The sequence below is a fragment of the Cnephaeus nilssonii genome (genome assembly GCF_951640355.1).
Source record: "Cnephaeus nilssonii genome assembly, chromosome: 13".
Lineage (NCBI taxonomy): Eukaryota > Metazoa > Chordata > Mammalia > Chiroptera > Vespertilionidae > Cnephaeus > Cnephaeus nilssonii.
The window spans coordinates 31,783,435-31,806,007 of record NC_137084.1 but is presented as its reverse complement, the minus strand read 5'-3'; the positions used below and the strand labels follow the sequence as shown (position 1 = coordinate 31,806,007).

General features: G+C 38.7%; 1 protein-coding gene across 20 annotated transcripts in view; it reads right to left on the bottom strand.

The window, feature by feature from the left end:
- The window catches only part of SOX6 (SRY-box transcription factor 6), a 558,867-nt gene that overhangs the window by 69,310 nt on the left and 466,984 nt on the right, over positions 1 to 22,573 (bottom strand). For 17 of the 20 annotated variants that reach the window (XM_079789455.1, XM_079789470.1, XM_079789454.1 and 14 more), the window contains 3 exons: positions 12,935 to 13,084; positions 7,196 to 7,421; positions 4,179 to 4,366 (listed from right to left, as the gene is read on the bottom strand). In XM_079789455.1, coding sequence (XP_079645581.1) covers positions 4,179 to 4,366; positions 7,196 to 7,421; positions 12,935 to 13,084 — 564 coding nt within the window. The remainder of the gene's footprint in view (positions 1 to 4,178; positions 4,367 to 7,195; positions 7,422 to 12,934; positions 13,085 to 22,573) is intronic. The other 3 variants (XM_079789460.1, XM_079789462.1, XM_079789465.1) reach the window with 1 other exon arrangement.

Here is a 22,573-nt window from a genome sequence, read left to right as displayed (position 1 = left end):
GTATGTTCAAATGAGTGACACTATTGGGGAGGGAGCTCACAAAAGTTAAGGAGAGCTTGTGAGCACATCTTTGAATGTCATGGACTTTTCCAGTGCTCCAAATTCAACCAGTAAAGTCATGGGCTGAGACAACTCCCTTTAACTGGGAAACCAGGGCTTTCTGGTCTATAGAAATTACCCTGCTGTTTCCCCTCAGGGGCTCAGTCATATTCAGTGTGATATGTTTTAGGTCAAGTTTGGGTTTTCATCATTACTTTCAATCTTAGCCTAATCTCTCATCTCTCTTCCTTGTCTTCTAATGTGAAATAAGGTGTTCTTATTTCAGAACCTCAGACGTCTTCTTCCAAAATGAATTAAGATAACTCAGTGAGAAATATTTAAATTGACCTATATTTGAAGTTAATAGTGCATTAACTTTGAAATTCAACTCCAATTGATGGTACAAATTCAACTATCTTGGGTCACAGTGTCAGACACAGAGAGATTCACTGCTGAAAGCAAGGTGTGTCCAGTGCCAATGTCCTGCTAGGTTATGGATCAGGATGCTGCTATTCTAAGCCTGCTTAATAGGACCGAGGGGCTTCACTGAAAGGCTGAGTTGCTGCAACAGTACTGAACATATGTCTCATTTCCCCCCAAAACTAAATAGCATATACACACATTCTATTTTAAATACTCTTTATGTAAATATTCCAAACAAAAATTTCCATATGTATTTTTCAAAGAAATATTTCATTCATGACATTAATCAAAGGCAAATTATTTTTCATAATTTAACAATAATATGGCTATTTAAATGAAATAATTAGCTTTTTGTGGAATGAAATTTCTGAAATGTATTCATTCTAAATATATTTTACTGAGCCCAATGTTTTTCAACTAGTGGTAATTTTGTCCTCCCTCCCCCAATAGAAGACATCTGGCAATGTCTAAAGTCATTTTCAATTGTCACAAAAGGGGGGAATGCTGCTGACATCTAATAAAGAGAGGCCAAATTAGTAGCCCCATGACTAAGAATTACCAGGGCAAAAATGTTAATAATGCCAAGGTTGAGAAACCCTGATTTAATCTAATAAATCTGAAGTTTCTAACTTTGTGTATTACCTCAGTTGGGAAGGAGTTTAAGTATGTGAGTTGGCCAATATGCCAACACCTCTACTGCTTCCTTCTACTGACCCTCCCACTATTGTGTGAGGATCTCAGATCTGTGACAAAGTAGTATATTTGTCCCACATACTTAAAACCCACGATGATTTAGTTGGAAAGGATACATGGAACAGACTGACAGCTGTCAGTGGGGAGGAGTGTGTATGTGGGGGAGGGGTTGGATGAGAGAAGGTGAAGAGATTAACAAAAAAACAAAAAAAGATGTAAATAACATAGACACAGACAACAGTGTGGTGATAGCCAGAGGAAAATGGGGGGATGTGGAGATGGAGGTGGGCAGAGGCAGGGGAAAGTGGGGACAGAAAGAAACTTTGGGGAGGTGGACACATGATGCAGTGTGTAGATGATGTATGGTTTGGTGCACCAATATCACTCCAATAAATTCAGTTTAAAAAAAGGTATGGAAACATAAGATAAGAAAGTTCCTACTCTGTCCCAGGAGTTGGGCTGGGTATACTCACATAAGCTTATGTCATTGTATCCCAGATTACTACTCTTATATTATAGATGAAGGAATTGAGAGTCAGGTTAACCAACTTGCCAAATATCACGTAGTTGGTGACACTCAGTGACTACTATTCCAAGTGAGAATATATATTTTTAAACTCATTAATACTTTCTCATATATGCAAAGAAAATTTCTGAATCACTAATGGTTGTTACTACTCAAAGAAAATTTTTGAATCATTAATGGTAGTTAATGGGGTGAGGAGGCTAATTAGCTTTTCACCATATATCTTTCTGTATTACCAGAATTTTCAGTAAGTATATATTACTTCATTTGAAAACTAATAAATAAAAAAGACTCAATTAAACAAATCGCTGACATGTTTCTCAAATTAATTTTAGGATTAACCCTGGACAAAATTGTAAAGTAGGAGATGGTCCATGGTACATATTTTTAACCCAATTCCCCACTCTTTAGCCCTATGCCAAAACTTCTTTACCTACCCATGTTCCAAGAAAGGATCTTAGGAAGTTATTTACATTAAAATGAAATATGTTATTATTTCATGGTGTTCTCACTGAGCGCAAGACAGTATCTTAGGACCAAAGAATGACTCTGTGTTTATCTTTAACATCAGAGAGATAGAAGAGGTTTGGGGACAAGGCCTTTTTTTCCTTGTGTTCCTGACCATCTATTCAGGCAGCTCTTAAAGAAGGGCTCTGCCTTGTGAGCCCACGGCCAGGCACGAAGCACTTCATGGGGAATGAGGCAGTTGACTGAACAGATCCAGTGGCCGGCATGTGCCTGACAAGTCCCAAGTATATGAATGTTTATGGCTTAACAGGCACCGAAAGACCTGCCATTCCCCCAGACAGTCTGTCTCTGACCTGATCTGAACCTTCTGCCAAGAGGATCAATCAAGGCAGGGTGTCAATAATGATTACATTTAAATGTATACACACACATATCACACACACACGTGTACATATATATTTAATGTTAACATCAGTAATTCAATGCAATGAGAACAGAGAGTAAAGTTGAATTCTTTATTAAGCTTTGGGAAGTCAACACTTTCAGAGCTAAGCTTCATAATCTGGTGAGGGCTTTGGTCACAGACATGCTATGAGAGTTCCATCTCCTCAAACCTCTTCCCAGCCCCCCGTATCCCAGCTGTCTCCTGGCTTACACCTATAGATCCATCAAGAATGGGAGGTTGATTTGAAATGAGTAATGGCTCTGTATCCCACAAACTGTTTGACTTGTGTCCCCCAAAAAGATATATTTAAGTCTTCACCTTTGGTACCTGAAAATGGGGCCTTATTTGGAAATAAGGTCTTTGCAGATATAATCAAGTTAAAATAAGGTCATCCTGGATTAGGGTGGAACTACATCCAATGACTAACATCCTTCTAAGAAGTGGGAGATTTGGAGAGACAGGGACACAGAAGACAGCTATGTGAAGAGGGAGGCAGAAATGGGAGTGATGCACAGAATGGCAAGGATCATTCATTCATCAGATAATCATATTTTTTCACTCAATGAACTACAAAAGCCTCTCAAGTGTCCCCATTCTTAACCTCCTACAGTCCATTCTCACACATCACACGAATGCTCTTTTTGTAGGTAAGTCACATCATGTCAATGCTCTGGACAAAACCCGTCTAAGCGTTCCCACCACAGAGTAAAATGCAAAGTCTTCCCAAGGCCCACAAGGTCTACCATGCTCTGTCCCACACGTCCCCTTCTCTCATGCAGCACCTGCCACTCTTGCCTTCTGGTCATTGGTCCTATGCCCCAAGGGCCTCTACACTAATAGGTGATTCACATTGATCCCAGTGATTCACATTCACACATAACACAGCATCCCACCGCTGGATGCTCTGACTCCAGCTCCTCGCAGGGCCTCCCTGCACCGTGGCTTCATTCATACCTCTACTCAGTGTCACTTTCTCAGAGAGTCCTTAGCTCCCTGTCCAAAGGAGCAACCCCACAATCCCAATCCCCTGAACTTGCTTCTATTTTTCTCAAAGCACGTATTCACTCCTAAGACTGCTGGCATTGCATGCTATATTTCATATTTATTTTTTTTGGTCATCGGTGTCCCCCTATTAGAATGTCAGCTCTATGAGAGCAGGGATTTTTACCTGATTTGTTTACTGTTGCATCTCCCATGCCTAAAACAGTATCCTTCATAAAATAAGCACTTGATAAATAGTTGCTGAACAACAACAACAACAAAATCAGCAAATACATTCTGTAAGCTGCTTTGTTTTATTTTTTGCTCTGGCTGATAGGACGCTTAGAGCAAATTCAGTGATGAGTTCTAGTAAGCTATCCCATCATGACCGCATAAGCTCCTTTTTAAGTATTATATTCTTATTCTAATAACCTCACATATCCCCTTTATTATAAGATATTTCTAAATCTTTTGGAATGGGACAGGAAGACAACAATGGCAGGTAGGTTGAGTGCCTGGTCGATGCTTGAGAGCCTGGAAAGAGCCAGATGAGAAGGAGCCAATGGCGCTAGCGAGCCAGTGAAGGAGGGAAGCCAGTTTTACCTTTTCACTCCTGCAGTTGTTCAGCCCCATATTATTCATGGAGGGCAGTTTCCCATCAATCCCGTGTGGCTGTTGCTGCTGCTGCTCCCGCTGGATCTGCTCTCGCATCTTCCGAGCCTCCTGAATGGCTTTCATCACCGTATCCTGATCCCCAAACAGGGCAGGGGAGTTGAGACTGGACAGGATATCTGCACACACAGGATGCATTATCAGAGGCTTGTGAGGTGAGAACCTTTACAAAATATTGCTGCTCTCCACTCCCCTGTAGAATGCTGCATTTGCCAAACAAGGAAGGGGCAAGTTTGCTATTAAGAAAATCGCAATACTGCGCATAAAGCACAGAAGGCCAGGGCAATGAAGCTGTGTTGTTTTGTTGGTGGTGGTTTTGGTTTTTGGTTTTGTTTTGCTCTGTTTTTTAGCTCTGGGAGGATGCCCTAGCACTCCAGTTTATCTGGGCTGTCAACCCACCTCACGGATGAAGGTTCCTGGATTCCAATTGTGTGTATATATTTATCTGCGCTGCTATGTCTAACAATTAGAAGGAGAGTAGTGTGGAAGAAGTGGGTGGGAAGGGGGGACAGAGATGTCTATTCAGGCTGCTCATTATATTTGGTGTGCTAATTCAGGAAAGCTGTTGCTGGCCTAGCAGAAAGGATCTGCGAGGCTTCATGTGTGCTTCAATGACATCTGTATGTGTGTGTTTGTATGTCCACTGCAGGAGAGAGGGGGTGGGAAGAAACACATCACACTCTCTGTTCCCCAGTCACTGGCTGGTTAATGAAGCATTCTACTCATCATGCTGCCTCAGTTATTTACCAAGAGAATGACAACCCATTCCCTGCCCCCAGCCCGATCACCCACTGCTCTCAGCTTCCTGCCTTCCTGATAGCCAGGCCGTATGAGTGGGGATGGTTTTCACATAAGAACAAAGCTTCAAATAAAGTGATAATAAATGTTTACTTTCATTATGTTCCATGCAACACAGTGGGAACATTTTCAAAATTAAACTGACTAATTTTCCTTCATAGCTTGCATTATACTATAGGTTAACATTTATACTTTAGGTAAGTTTTTCCAGTTCTACAGAAAAGTAAAACAATTGCTTGCTGATTAGTAGATTTCAACCCACTTGTTTGTAACCTGGTATGAGCATTTCATGGCCCATGTCTGTGTGTGTGTGTATACATGTGCACCTGCCTTTGCTTTTAGAAAATATTCTCCAGGCTATCTATGGGAAAATTTTAAAATCGGTCACTTTTTAAGATATAGAAACCCATGTCTTGTGCTCTGAAGCTTTTCTGATACCAAAAAAAAAAAATCTCTCCTATATTGTCTGGAGCAGAGAGCTATTACCTCAGCCCATTTCTTTCAGCTCAGGATCTAAGACATATGCTCTGATGAAGTATAAACTTCATAAAAGCAGGGCCTGTGACAGGGTCACCTCTGTCCCTCACAATGCTCAGTACAGCAAATGAAGGTTTTCCCAACAAAACTTGGAAATGGATAATAGGAGGGCCATTTCAAGATGAACTCTGTTATTATTTACTGATGTTGGCTCTTTTCTCATCTCACAGCTTCCGATGATCCAGTGAGCACATTCACACCCGGGGTTTGCTGTGGTCCTTGCTCCCACAGCAAACCCACTGACTTGGGCTGAGGATCTCGGGCCCCCAAAAGGCATCCCGACTCAAAATGAGAACAGGCCGCTGTGTGGCTCCTCGTGTGCAAATTTCAGTGAGGACGAGTCACCTCTGACTTCGACTCAGCACAGTTCAGCAAATGCCCCAACTGTGGGTTCACAAAAGGAGCACTGATTCTGTGGGAGAGGACCTGGACTCTGGTCTTAGTTCTGCTGATTGCACAGCTACATGGCTGTGGGCAAGTCATTTTACCTGTGAGAACCCCATTTACATACAACCAGGGTAATAACACTACACTGCCTAACTCATAAGATTATTGTGAAAAAAAAATCAAATAAGATAGGCAAAAATGGTAAGCTGTAAATGGCTACATTTATACATTATTTAACTTATTGCAATAAGCATTTCAGGCTCCAGGACTCAATAACACAAGGAAGGTAATATGGTGAAGAAATGCTTAGGTTATTCCCTAATCCCTTTGAATGTCTGTGTCTTTATTTGAAAAGAGAGAGACTTAAAGAGTATAGTAACAATAAAGTAACAGAGCTCCTGACAAGTTTTTCACATGCTTCATTCCACACGTACTTGTAAGGGTGCTGGTATTCACTCAGCCCAGCCTTTTTAAACCTTACACCTTAAAGGTGCCAGACACCACGTTAGGCAATTTACATGCATTTTTCTCTCTTAATTCTCGTAACAACCTACGAGCCACGTAATAATATCCCCCTTTCAAAGATTAGGAAACTAAAGTTTAAAAGATTAAATATCTTTCCCGGGATTATACAGCTAGTAAGTAAAGGCTCTTAGGCCAAGTCTGTCTGACGCCAGAAGCCATGATTTCCCTGCACACTTCTCACACGGGGCGTGAGCGTTCCTAGAGAGACCTGGCCACGTGTCAGCACCTCTGACGAGCCAGAGGATCATTATATCTTATTAAATTCCAATTTTATTTCACTTATATTTGTTTTATTGCAAACTAATAGATTAGATGTGAAATCCACATACATTTTTAAAAAGAAACAACATTTCAAAGGAATTTTGGACTTTTGGTGGTCAGTTTTGAGGCCAGGGTCCCTTTAGGTCCTGGGAGGGCTCATGGTCACTCCTTCTGCCCAGAGTTACTTTAGTGGCAAAGCACTGACGGAACACAGAAATTCCCAACAGTCTGATTTGCTGAAACCGAATTCATCATCATCTCAAGAACCCATCCCAGCAGAATTTATATGATGGCCTTTTCCAAAAGCTCTAATAACCCAAAGGGCACCAAATTGGGTTATGTTTCAGTAGGACATATTTTGCTTTTTTGCTTTTTCTTGGACTAAGGAACACTTTGGAAGCAAGAATCAGTCATCACTTAGCAGGTGTGTTTTCTGTTACCTAATTCATAAGTCTCTTCCTGGTGTTGACCTTTCCATTTACCTAGAGAGGATCCCCTTCCCAGGCTCCCTGCAATGGGGCTGGGGATGCCGCTTTTGTTGGGCAGGCTGACGGGGCTGGTTTTGCTGGCTGGGAAGAGGCTCTGGGTGGGAGAGGTTGGGGACTTGACAGGCTCCGCTGTCTTGGGTCTGGATGAGAGATTCAGCGGCTGTGCTGCTGCTTCATCCTACGGGAGTTTAACATAAATAATTATTAAAAAGAAAAAGACAAATGAAGCACATTATCACTTAGTAAGCCACAGTTATTTTACACCTCAGAGACAATGCCACATTCTCCTACAATCATAACAAAAGAAGCTAATTATCTACCTCCTTGAAGATTCATCAGAAGGAAACCTCATTAATTTCCCTGTGTTATGCTTCTATTTACATTAACTGTGTAGTTGGATCATTCTTTTTGCCAAATTAAAATCTGAATTAGCTCACATTACAGCTTAATTTCCTAATGTGTTTTCAGGGATCTAAATTAACCTAGGGCATTTACAAAGAATTATTTAAAATTTCAGCAGCTCTGTAGTGCTTTTGTGTTAGTCTCTCTAAAAAGTTCCTGGGACTATAAATAGGCCCTGCAGCTAATTTTTTAATATATATTTTAAATCAAACAATTGCAAGTACTTTAAAAATGGAAACACAGGAGGACTTCTCTGATCTCCTGGGCCTCTGCCCGGAGCCGCCTGCCGCAGCATGGCTTCTATGTGGCTTTCTGGGTGTGGGCACTCTTCATGGTCTGTATTCTGGTCTCTATTCATGTTTAAAATTAATTTTTGCAAAAAGAGCTAGCACACATTATAATTATGTTTTACATACCATGCTATATGCAATTTATTTTTCATGTCTAAAGTGATGCCTCTTTATATCTTTGCTCCATATATTTACAGAATGTCTATTTTGAGACCTGTCCTATACTGAGCACAGGACTCAAATATCTTGCTTGTAACTCTAGTTTAACCAGAAGCTCGGAAGCTAAGCTCCTTGCCATTATTTTGTCTCATTTATCCTGCCATAAAACACCCGTAACAACACTTCCACCATGCTAAAAACTTACTTGTAATATGAGCATATTCGTTTAAATGTTCAGTTTTAAGATCTGCATTATTGTGTCCTAAAATAAAATTGTCAGCAAATGTTAATTCCTGTTTTGCTTCTGAGGAGGCACAGAGAACCTGCTTTTAATGTTATTGTTTAAAACACACAGTAGAGCTTGGGAACAGAACATCCTCCCCCTTCGCAACCCTGTGACCTCTCTGAGGCTCAATTTCTTCATCTCTAGAAGGAAAAAAAAAAGGCCTGATTTTAGCTGATCTCTAAGGTCTCTTCCAGTATTAACGGTCATTGTTAAAGAGGCAACAAAAGGGGATGCCAGAAAATACTACTCAGGAAGGAGAACTCGAAAAAAATAAAAATCACATTCAACAAAGGAGCCATTATGTTCCAAGCACTGTGCTAGACATTTTCACACATATTAGCTTATGTCACTTTCAATAAACTACGAGGTTGGGCAGTATTATTCTAACTTCACAAAGGAAGCTGAGTCAGAGTGATGAAAGCACTGTCCAAAGCTCTACGTGGAGGGACAAAATCTAAATTCTAGTTTATTGGACTTCAAATCCCAGGTCCCTTTACTACTAGACTATCAGAGACAATAAGACATTCGATAATGTAGGGATGTCCTACAGTGTTTTTGCTCTTGTTTTGTTCTGTTTTTGTCATGGTAGGAAATAGGTAATCAGACACATCCATGTTGCAATGTTCTTTCATTTACATCTAGACATAGGATAGGTTCTTAGGTAACAGTTACATCCTCTATGACTGTCAAAATTATCCAATATGCTTAATTATAATTTACTTCCTTTTGTTCTAAACTCAAAGGATAGTTAGACTAGTCAGTTCCTTTATTCATATCTAAGTAATAGTGATTCATATACTAGGTTCACTCAGCTTCTTAGATACCTAAGGTCAGAGTTTTCTTCAAATTTGCAATTACTTCTTAAATATAGTTTCCTGTTTCTTCATTCTCCTTCTGGGGTTTCAGTTGCATATATCACATATATCAGGTCATTTGATGTCCTGCAGCACTGTCTTTTTTCTCTGTATTTAATTTTGGATAGTTTCATTGTCATGTAATCAAGTTCCCTAATCTTTTCTTCTGTAATGTCTAGTTTGTTGCTAATCTCAATCAGTACTAATCCAGTGAGTATACTTTTCATTTCAAACAGTGCTTTTTTTTCATCTCTAGACATTCAATTTAGATCTTCCATGTCTTGCCTTATAACTCTTATGTTTTCCCTAAGTTCTTGAACATATGGAGTTTATAACATCTGGTTTTATTCAGCTTTGAATATACTCCAATTTATTTATCTTTATAATTTAATAATTGGCACTTCCACAAACAATGCCACTGGGCACGGGAAGCACCTGTCAGCTCCCAATCATGTACATCTCTTTCTACCATGTCAGACCTGCTACTGGTCCTCACAGCTGGTCCTGGCCTGACAGAAACTCTGTGGGTGTTTGGGGGGAAGCAGATTTGCCTAATTCCTCAGTTGGCTATACTTGTAAGTCTCTTATAATAGCTGTGTTTACTGTTTTACCTGCTAATTCAAAGATATGTGTCATTTGGGGATCTGGTCCTATTGACTGAGTTTTCTCCTCATTATTGTTCATATTTTCTAGCCTCTATGAAAGCCTGGTAATTATTGAATGGACACTACACATTGTGAACTTTACATTGGGTGTCAGAGTTTGTATATCCCTCTAAATATTTGTGAACTTTGTGCTGCGATGCAGGACAATTTAATCCTTTCTGGACACACTTGTAAGTGCTGTTAGGCAGGTCCAGAGCTGCTTGTAATCTAGGGATAATTTGGCCCCACTACTGAGGTAACACCCTTCTGGGGATTCCACTGGATATGCCATCTGTCAGGAGAACTTTCTACTCTGGCTAATGGGAATTCAAACCATCCTCAGTCCATTGTGAATCTTACAACTGTTTTGTCTGCTAATCTGATCTTCCCTGTTGTTAGATAGTTTCATCATATGCATATGCTAACCAATACTCAGCTAAATTGGGGGAACCTTCAGTAGATCTTCAATGTACTCTCTGTGTGCAGCTCTATCCTCACTGGCACTCCACCTCACCAATTCCATCTACCTTAGTATCCCTAAACTATGAACTCTATCTCTTTACTCAGGGAGGCTGCCAAACTTCATGTGTACCCCTCCCTGCACTATTGCCTGGCAATTCCCTCTAGATAGCAAGCTGAAACAACTATGGCCTTTGCCTCACTTTTTCTTTTTAATCAGGGATCACTGTCCTAATACTCCTATTGTAAATGTCTGAAAACCATTGTTTTATATATTTTGTCCTGAGTTTCAGTCATTTAAGCTGGTACAGTATATCTGGTCCCTGTTCCTTCATCATAGTTGAAAATGTTAATCCTCCAGGTAGTTTGTTAGTATCTCTCGGTATACACCTAGAAATTTCAATCACAAGCCCTACTACCACCACCACCACCACCATCTTCTTTATTACCATCAGATCATCATTAACAGCCTCATCACCACTACATTAACATTTTGAAATACTCACTACATGCTAGAGGATGTATTCTCGTATTTAAGACCCATAATAATATTAACTTCCATTTTACAGAGAACATTAAGTCTGAAGAAGGTTTAAGTAACTTGCCCAATGTGACACGACTGGTAAAAATGATTGAACTGACATTTGGACAGAAGCATTCTGACTTCTGATGTTGAGAATTATAGTGAATACAAATTCTGGGGGAAAGAAGGTACATAAAACCATTTGTGTCTATTTTTGTTACCTTCAGAGAACTAGCCTTTTGTGATGTAGACATGTTATATACACAAAGAAAGCAATGACACAAACAGACACATGAGATATTTTAGTGACCATAATTCTTTCAATTAGAAGATGACAAGATTGTTCTCAGAACTTCTTCAATAATAGATAGGAGCTATTTTTAAAATTTAAAACATTTGTTTTATGTTTTGGCTTATATATTTTTACCCACACATACAATAAACAATCTAATACACATAAGGAATAAGGAATACTTTCTTTGTTATTAACATAAAATACAGTCAGGTCAAATTATATAGAGAACTCCCTAAGAATTTGCATGTGGTCAAGTGAGTAATAAAATTCAGTTGGCCCACGAAGCTGGAATGGTGAAAGCAGATATAAACTTAAATTTAACCAGGGAACATTTTACTCATCCAGTAAAGGCTTGGTTTGGTGCAGTTCCATTTGGCCAATTCACTTATAAAATGACTTTTTCATGTTAAAATAGCTAATACTCAATACCTCAAGTCACTGATGTTTGATATGCTCATACTCTAACAACTGTAATTAAACAAAGTGCCTTGGTTTGAGTTGTAGTGTTCTGACTCTTATTCACAAATAGAAACTCTTGGGATATAAAAAGTCTGTTGCCATAGTTATGCTACCTTAATAAATGTAAACAGCGTATTTTCATGTTTCAATATTTCTAACAACAAAGCATAAATGTCCATCCAGTTCTTTGGAGAGTTTAAAAACATGGGTGGCATTAAATTAATTCCTTTAGGTGGGGCACAGCCAGAACTATCTCTCTTAATGATGTTTACTTTTCTTATCTTTGGTATTTAGGACCCATTTTTATAAAGTCCTTTCTGAAATCTCAACATTTCTGTCTGAAAATATTAGAAAATAAAATGATTTCAGTGATTTTGTAGCATTCAATGCTTTTTTGTTGAGTTTTGGATATTTTCCATGTGAAGATTTAATAATTGTAAATTTCCTCCCAGTGAAGTACTTTGGGTACATTACAATCATACATCTGTGCTTAGCATAGCCCTCTAAATAGATAAGTCAATTATATAAAACAATTGTTTTTTTCTGAATTGTTTGAATTTGTTAATTCAACTTAGGAAGGAAAGGCAATCATAAAAACCAACCAGTACCACCTATAGGTACCAGCTGCAGCACAAAGTTGGAATGGATCATCAATTTCTCTTAGTCATCAAGTACCTCCTGGCCACCCCATTCTTAGGCACTGAAAATCAGTGAGGAACGGTATCTATTAATGTCCTAGCCATACCTTGGGAGAGCCTGTTTATCTTATCACAACCTATATGGCATCAGACATGATTATGCAATGCTACCCCTCATTCTTCAGAGCCCACCTTCCTATTTTTGAAGGGGATACCTTTATCAGAAAACCACATAAAGCCCAGCAGTAGGCTCTTTTTTTTGTTCCCCTTTTTAAATCTAAAGTTTGGAGATCCTCCTTCTCTAGTAGTATAAGTGGGCTCCCCACCTGTTTAAGAAACTTGGAGGGAAATGTCACAAGTCTATGACAAACGCTGGTAATAAAACCATGGCCATTCATGCCAGTGAACATTAAAAAATAAAAGCTAGAGTCCAAAGGGGAAAAACTCTTGAGAAGTGAGTTTGCAGATTTAGGTAAAGATCTCACAATATGGCACTATTGTTATCAAACGGGAAACACCTGTTTCTCAGTGCTCAATCATGAAATTTACCATAAAGAGGAGCATTTTGGGGATCCTTTATGTTGCTATGCTTCCTGCTGTTTATTCCCAGCACAGCCTGGTTCACTACCTTTTTTGTGAAGCTATTTTCCAAACTGTTTCCACAATCCTGCAAAGCAAGTACCTTAACTTGAGTTACAGGGCTGGTCCCTCTCTTTTCATTTTTTATCCCAGTAGGTGACACTGCCCCTGCTGTGTTTGGTGGCTGTGGAGTTGATGGCATCTTTGCTCCAGGTGACACCTGCATGCTGGCCAGCTGAGCGGCATAGAGCTGCTGCAAAACAGGGAAGACAAACATTATCTCTTTAAATGCAGCTGAAATGGAGTTTCAGGAAAACTTACCGTCTTGTTAGATAAATATTTCTCTGACAGCTTTGCAATTTCTCTTTCACTATTTTTTAAAGAGGAAAATAAGAGAGAGATGGGAGTCATTGTCCCGTCCCTGGTCCTTCCGGCAATAACTTTATGACCCTAAACAAAGGACTTGATCACTCTAGAACTCATTCTCTTCAATTGCACAAAAACGGAATTTGACTAAATGGTCTCGAAGATTCTTTCTGGTGTCTAAAATCTTTATAAAAACTTCTTTAAAAAGTCGGTGTGTCCATTCTTGTAATTTTAACATTTGTGAACTAAGAAACTGATCTGAGCTTTCCTAGGGATTTCCTACAAGAACGTTGTTCTCATTCAGTACTGACCACGCTTCTCTGGGACCGCTGATCTATCTGAAGGATGAAAGTGCTGCCCTCAAGGTCCCTGAGGCCCAATGGACATCACTCTTTTCTCAGTGTCCTATTTCTAGGCAGTGTATAACATGGTCCTAAGGAAAATATAGCCAGATTTGTGAAAAAATAACAGTAAGAAAATCAAGCTTCGTTTTTGTAGCACAGGACGTTAAATGTTTAATTGCCAATTTATTAGGTTTTGGATGACATTGGTGACACATGAACGTGTAGATCTGCTAGTTGACCAGAATTCAGATAACTCAATCTTAACACTATTTAATGCTTGAAAACGCCTTTCAAATATTTTTTTTCTTTTTATCAAGAGTAAGCCGTTACCTTAATAGGCATATTATATCATAATAAGTAGAAAACTTCCTAGTTTCAGCAACCACAAAGAAAATAGCTCAAACTTTGCCACATTAGTAGGGGAGAAAAAACAGGTGGTTTGTATGTAATTTCCAGTATTACTATCATTCAGATGGACAAATAAAAAAAATTACAGTAATCAAAAACAGACCTTTCAGCACATGTAATTAAATGAAAGCTTAATAAAGAATAATTTTCCAGAGCCAGATGTGCTTATGTCATGATTGTTGCTTTCTTTGGAACAATTTTTCTAATATAACAAGCCTCTAAAGAAATTAAAGCTTCATAATTCTGTGTGTGCAATGACTCAGTGGCAAGAAAAATCACAAGAAAGAGTCAGTCAAACTGCTAAAACTTAGGGGAGTAAAAGGGACTGTCTTTTTTGTTTCCTTTTTATCCTGTTGCATCCTTTTCCTTTGAAATTCAGCCAGGTGTCTTCAAACGGGGGAGTGGGGGGGGGGGGGACAGGGGGCAAATGAATCTTCTGGAAAATTTTCTGCTTGGTGTAAGCCAGTGTAGAAAAGTTCTGTACTAAAGTGGAGATGGTGGAGAACTGAAAAAATGTTGACTGTACAGTAGCTGGTATCATGACCAGTATGCCTGACTATTGAGTATTAAAGAGTCATGAAATCTTAGGGAGGCAAGAGTCCTTAGACATCACTTATGCCTTCATTTTACCTCAGTAATTCACAAGATCAGAAGAAAGTCAAGTATCACGCTTTTCAGATTAAAGACTTAGGCTTGACTTCGATAAAAAGAATCCTGTTTGTCAAATAGATATAGGTTTAGAAAACAGTTTCGCAGCTCATCTGCTCAGCTAGCATCAGTTGTATATGTTTTATATGCAAGGCTCTGTGTTAGGCACAAAGGAAGATTCAAAGTCTTGGAACAAGCATAGAGTTGTGTAGGAGATGTAAGCTATGGATCCTTAACACCTAGCTTGCACCTTCCTTGTGTTGCTTATCACAATTTTTAACCTTCTGTTTAGTTATGCACATGTCTTATCATCTTTGGTACACTGTAAGCTTATTGAAGTCCCGATCAATCTAATTATGTTTGAACTGATGCACAAAATTTGTGCAAAGGGCTTAGCCCTCGCAGCCGCGGTGGCTTGCCTCGGCCCTCACAGCCCCAGCTTCCTCAGGAAGGTAGTCTGGAAGGACTTCCAGAAGGATGTCCGGAAGGTCGTTTGGCTGTCTGGTCTAATTAGCATATTATACTTTTATTATTATAGATGCCAAGCATCAAGAATAATGCCTTGCAAATAAATGATAACCAATCAATATTTTCTGAATTAACTAACAGTATGTAAAACCACTGGATATTTGGAAGGTGAAATATTCTCTTTCTATAAATGAGGCAACAGAAGTGGTATATGATTACATTTACTATGTATGTAATGAATAGTTTTATGATGTTGAGTTAAAAAAAGGAAAATAAATTCAGCGCAAATTAAATTATATTGTTTCACAAGAAATTATTCATTTGAAGTTGTTTGTTAAAATGTCAGGTAGATAGCTGCTCAATAATTGTCAAACTTTTCTAACACCATTATACTGCTTGAGCAGTAACTACGGAGCAGTACCAAGTTTTTGTCTCAGCCCAGTTACTATAAATTTAAAAGTTTCTCTAAATGCTACTGTATCTTTTTGTGAAAGTAGATGAAATATTAGTTATTCAAATAAATAACTTTAGCTAGATCACTGCTTTACAGATCAATTGTTCACATAGGGAAAAGGTTAAACTCTGATTAACTATCACATAAGAGTTTATAACATGTAGGATTCTTAGATCATAGTTATTGGTCATAATGATGATAATAATGAATATTCATTTCCAAATACAGTTGAGGTTTAAAAAAAATCAACAATGTAGTAAAGCTTCTAACAGGCTTAGCCAAAGTTCCATAAACATTTAACATTTGGTGAAGAGTGTTTTTTGAAATATGGATTGTTCCATTTCAATTTTGAGAAATGCTCAGTGATTGTTTGGGATACTGAATTGTTTCTTTTTCCAGTTACATAAAATAAATGCAGTGCACATAACGTTAAAATAAGTCTAGCTAAATATTTTTCAAAATTATAAAATCACTCACATTTTACAGGAGCACTTTCACAAATGCTTTTACTATTTTACAGCTAAAAATATTCCACCTATTTTATGAGTTCATTTTTAATAAAGTAGTCAGCATTAAAATTTTGGTAAGCTGAGCATTGACATATTTGGCATCTAAAACTCAAAGGACTTTAACCTATCATTTAGCCGAGTCTGACCTCCCCATTCTACTGATGAGCTGAGGTCTAGAGAGCAGAGGCAGCATGCCCGAGATTGTGTAAGTGCTTGGGACTCACTCACTCCAATGTTATCATTAAAAGTACAAATGGATATATGATGAAGCAACCTTTGCACCTTCCCAGCACGTTTGCAGCATTGATGAATGTGTTCAATGACGGATCTTTATTACATGCTCACTATTAACTAAACACTGTGCTAAAAACTAGAGGTACCACAACAAGCAACTCAGAAAATAATCCCTACCTTGATGAAGCTAGAAAGAGAAACATATTAAATAAATGCTTAGACAGTAACTGTAAATTATGGTTAAGATAAGTGCTGAGAAAGGAAAATACAGAATGTCAAGAGACCATCTAATAAGGGTATTTAGCAGAGTCTGGAGGATCAGAATAGCTTCTCTAAGGAAGTAACATTTGAAGTAAGAATTATCCAGGTGGAAAGGTTGATAATGAACATTTTAGAAAGAAGAAACATCAATTATTATGGCTCTTAGGTAGAAAAGAAGGTAACATTTTCAGGGAACTTTAAAAAGGCCAATGTAGCAAGGTTGTTGCGTGAATGCGGAGTGGGATGAGAAGAGGCTAGAGAGGAGTAGGGCCTTAGAGGCCACATTAATAATTCCAGACCTTGTCCCCCAAACAGAAGTATCTACAAAGAGGAATGAACTGAAACCAAGACACAACGAAGTTTTTCTATGATTTACCACTAACTCATTGACCAATCTTTTAATTAAACTTCATGAAGATCTCACAAATCCACAAATATATACTTCCAATAGTATTTGTAGAGTTTTTGTCCTGAGACTAGCCTTAAAGGACAACCTATTTTGCATTTGGGTCCTAGTGACACTTGAATAACTAAGCCTGCTTAGATTCAACACAAAACAGTAGGTCTTACCAACCAAACTCAGCCTTATGGTAAAACTCTTGAGTGTCTTCGAGTATGCACACTGCTCTATGGCCCGGACCTAAGAAATGTATTGTGTCAGAGTCATTTTATAACACTATTGTATTTGGGAAGAGAGGCAGACTTTGCCCCCAAAACAGCCAAATTCTTGTCAAATTATAATGGGTGGTGTCACAATGTACCTGATATTTACCATAATGTGAAATATATTTTATAACTGCTTTCTATGATAAAATCATGTAATATCTCCAATGGAGAACGCCATAGGGAAAAAAAGGTTCAAGGCCTTTTCTTCTCATAATCACATGGTTTTTATATAACCACTTAATCGGTCATGCAGTCATGGGACATCACCCCCATTCATTCACGTGTTAATTCAACAAACATACAGAGCACTAACTCAGGTACTGTGCTAGGCACTTTCCATTTATTATGTAAACTTCAAAAGAATTATATAAGATAGGATTACCCATTTTAGAGTCAGTGTCACTTTTAAGCCCATGTACTTTCTGCTTTTGTATGTTAAAATTAAATTATTTTAAATAAGCTATACAGTGAATCACAATGAAACCCATTTCCTGTCCTTAGCCACAAGACAAGGATCATTGTCCAAGGAGAAGAGAGACTGAATTTGCTGCTGTTCTGAGCTCTCAAATAGCAAACTATAATTCCAGATGTCTTACAGCTACTTCTTCTAAAATGGCATTTCACAATCTTCAAATGGAGACCACCAGCACCTGGAAGGAGCAAGAGGCATCATTTTGAACCAGACAACTCCCTTCTCCAACCAATCTCTAAGCCATAACATAAGACACCTGAAATACCCTAGTGACACATATTTTACTAGACGGATAAAGTAAAAAGCACTATGCAGAGTATGAGTAGAAATAAGAGAACTTGATAAAAGGGACACTAACAGGGGCTTTAAACTGGCACCACTATGCTCCAGTATACAGAAACCAACAGTAAAGAAAGCAGGCACAACTTCACACACTGGTTCTCTTTGGAGTGAAATCTCCTGTGTTTTATCATTTCAATTAGAAAGGACATTGTTAAGTGGCCTGTCAGAATCTGGCCCAGAAAGAAAGAAAGAAAAAAAAAAAATTCTCCCTCAAATGCAACGTGCCTATTGGTGTATAATAAGGATAGGAAGAGAAGGGAAATGCCTTTCTATAAGAAGAGATTCACAGACATTACTGAAATTTCAACTCTTACCATCATATTCACCCCATTTCCTGGGGTTCCACACATTGTCTGGGGACCCCAGGCCTAGCACAGGTTAACCCAGATTCTGTTCTTGTGTATCAGACTCTACTCAGGGGAACCCTACTTGAAAGAAACAAGCAGGGTAGGGTTGGGGGTATCCTTAAGAAAATGTCATTATTTACTTGATTGATGCTGTCTAACACTAGGCCCCAAGCTTGGCTCAGTTCTCCAGAGAGATCTTTCTCAAAACAAGGCAGACAACCATTCCTCTGCCTACCAGGCACGGTATGCTGCAAAGCTGGACAGGCTCGGCTGTGAGGAGGTGGAACGAAGACAGAGGTAATTAAGCAGCCTGATTTAGTGCTTGTTCAGCACAGGAAAGAAAGTGTGTCAGTAACAAGTCATTACGGACTGAGGGAGGGGTGGGGGAGAGAGCTTACAAATAATTTGAAAGAGATCACAAATACTTTTACTTCTCATAAACCTCCAATGTCAACAAAATGATCCAGGAAATATAGCTGTGGTTTTATGGAAGGAAAGAACTGAAGTCCTTGTTTTCAGCATAGAAGGCACTTGTTTAGCTCTACCCTTAATATTTGACACTGAAGAAAATTGGCTGTAGATAGGAGGTGGGAGAAGGAACGGCGGGAGAACCACCACACCCACCTTTCATATATTGGGTTAATTTCCAAGTCAATCTCCTTGCCTCTTCTGTATATTTTTCTATTGCCATATTATTTCTCCTTCTTATTAATCTCTATGATTTGTTATAATTCTACTCATCTTTTGAGTCTCAACTCAAAAATCACTTTCTTCTTTAAGTCTTATCTGACCATTGCCTTGTGTTCCGACAATTTCACATCCTCTATCTTTGTGTACTCATGACATGTCTTTTCTTTTATTCACGTCTTTCTCTACCACCAAACTACGAGTCCCTTAAGGTGAAGACTGAGTCTTATTTGTTTTTATGTCTCTAGCACCTAACATAATGACTAACATTTAACAGATGCTCTATTAACACTGACCATTAAAACCCCTTCTTCTTCATCCTTGTCTCTATCTGCTTGAAATTGCTCTCATTTCTGCCTACACCTTTCCTTAGTATACCTTTTCTCACACCCTCTCCAAAAGAAACCCCAGCATTGGAGGTCATCTTTCTTTGTTTCTTCTCCTTGAACCTACAGGCACGTGGGTTCATCATGCAATGCACTGGTTTTCTTGCAAGAAGCATCAGATAACACAATGTTAACAGAAGAAAGAATTGCAAACATCATTTAATCCAATCCCTTGGCTTTACAGGTGAAGAAAACTCAAGTCTAGAGGGAGGGTGGGGGGAGTGATTTGCATAAGAATACCGATTGGTGAGCAATAGGTAGAATAACATCTAGAACCCAGGCTCCCTATTTTCCCCATCCAGTATTCACACAGATTCATTTATCCCTGCCTTCTATTCTCTTAGGGAAGTGATGCAAATAGAATCTGTACATTCTATCAGAGTTTTTGGGTCGAGCTGCAAAAAAAAAAAAAAAAAAAAAAAAAAAGAGGAGGGGGGATGTTTTTCTACCCTAGAATTTAAAAGAGAATTTTATCTGATATGTACTTGAAAAGTAATCATTGGGCACCCGAGAATAATTTACATTTTAGAATTTTATTTTAATATTTGTTTTAAAATGTGCACATTTTAAAATGTAACCATAGTAATTAGGTTAAGGTAATTATAATCATGTTAAGGTGTTTTAGATTTTTAAAATTAAAGTTTATGCAAATACACATAAGCGGCCAAAAATTTGTCTCAGGTGAGAGCAGACCTATTTCACCTCCTTTGAGATTTCTGCCATTTGCCTTCCCACAACAGCCAAAGGAAAAATGGACAAGCATTGACTATAAGCCACTGGAGAGCCAGGACCTGCTTAATTCATTTCATTATCCCCTGCAGCAGGCTCAAGAATGTCAAGTAAAGAAAAATGAATTGAAAAGAGTTTTCCTGGCTAGAGATCCTCTTGTCTATTTTCCCAAGCACGAAGAAGCTTGCTCCTCTGACATAATTCGTGCTAATGGCATGGGGGAGTGGAGAAAATATGTGGCGTATGGAGGAGAGGGGAAGTTGTATAAAAGAGATAGAAAGAGAGAATAGGAGAGAGGCTCAGGTCAAGGTCCTACCCTTACTAGAAGAAAATTAAAAGACAAAAATAAAAACAACATGGAGTCCATCAGGTAACAGAGCACCTAGTCGTCTGCTATAAAAAAATAAGAGTCAGAATTCATTCTTGGATTGCACCTATTATATTGGAATGCATTCATAAGAGCTTTTCCTGATGGAACATAGTTGCACAGTACAAGTCACTAAGAATAAACACAGCCCCCAATAGTTTTTTTAAATATATTTTTATTGATATCAAAGAGAAAGGGAGAGGGAAAGAGAGAGAGAGAAACATCAATGATGAGAGACAATCACTGATTGGCTGCCTCCTGCACGGCCCCTACTGGGGATGAAACCCACAACCCATGCATGTGCCCTGACCAAGAATGGAACCATGACCTCCTGGTTCATAGGTCAACGCTCAACCACTGAGCCCCACCAGCTGGGCCCCAATCAATAGTTTTAACAAGAAAACTCAATCTCTCTCTGCTTCTTCCAAGTATCTTTATTTTAAGGTGCTAAATAAAATATGTAAATATATAAATGCTTTATGCACAGAACAAAAAAAAGTTCAGTATTAAAACAATTAGTAATTTGGTTCTTGAAAGAAGATATTGGAAGAAGTGATAATGAGGGCAGTTGGAAATCGGCACTGGGGGAATGAATCTGACTGTTTTCCTTCTGTTTCCAAGAGCCAGGCAGGCAAAGCTGAAGAGGCCCCGCTCTGGGAATGTGCTCCAGGTGGTGCAGCTTGCATTTGTAACGCCCTTTAACTCTCTAGGCACAAAGCCCAGCTCATCAGGGGAACCTTAAACAAGTGCATCTTCACTCGATCAACAAGACATACAAACTCACCAAAGACGTTGAATTTGAAATCTAAGCATGATTTCCCATAAACTAAGCTGCAGAGAAACTTTCAATGGGTATATGTATTTGAGGACATGTGCCGAGTTTAATCAATTACTTTTTGTTTTTAAATATATTTTTATTGATTTTAGAGAATAAGGGAGGGGGAGAGAGTGAGAGAGAAGCATCAATGATAAGAGAGAATCATTGATTGGCTGCCTCCTGCATGCCCCTTACTGGGGATCAAGCCCACAAGCCGGGCATGTGCCCTGACCATGGAATTGAATCATGACCTCCCGGTTCACAGGTTGATGCTCAACAACTGAGACATCCTGGCTGGGCCAATCAATTACTTTTAATACATGAATGTAGAACTGGTTCCAAATATTTAAAAGCATTGTTACTGTGCAAACAAAAGATGAATTTTGATTCAGGTTCATTGAAAAATTATTGAGTGGCCACTATGGGCCAGGTACTATTTGGGAAAAGAGAAGTGAGAAGTTAGAAAATGTTCGGGAAGGGAGTGGGGAATAGAGGACAAATAAATAAGCACATAGATATGTAATTCTGGTGGTGATATGTATTATGAAATATAACATGACCAGACATATGAATATGGGGTCGAGGGGATTTTTAAATATAGGAGAAATCAGGAAAACGAAAAGAAGGGGACAATTGAGTAGAGACCTGAAAGACTTGGAGGAGTAAACCATGTCATTATGTGGGGAAAGCATGCCCGGCAGAGGCAAAAGATAGGTGAATGTCCTGAGGCAAAGGTGTGCTTGTGCTTGGAATGTCTGAGGAATAGCAAGAAGGCCAGTGTGACCTGAGCAAGTTAGCTGGGCAAAGGGTAATAGGTCAGGTGTCAAAAAGATAGCAAGGGGCCAGATCATGTAGACCTTATGTAGTATCTAACAGACTTTGAATTCTGTTCTGAGTTTCCAGGAAACACAATTATAACAATATGGCAGACCTGGAAATCCCTCAGCAATACCCACAGGAAAATCTGGAGGTATGCCAGGGCTGCTTTGCCTTGCCCTCAATGACTGCCAAAAAACCAGATGCTATTGCTTGGGAAATATTCTACAACTGCCCAGCTTCAATGCCCTTCAATTTCCATCCATAATAAAGCCTCCCAAACAACACAGAATGAAGACAAATATGGGTAAGTATGCAATAAAAAAGTTTTTACTTGAATTGTTAAAAATATATATACATTTGGGAAAACAAACTTGCATGGAAATATATTTTCTAAATGTTATTTTTTTAAACTTTAATC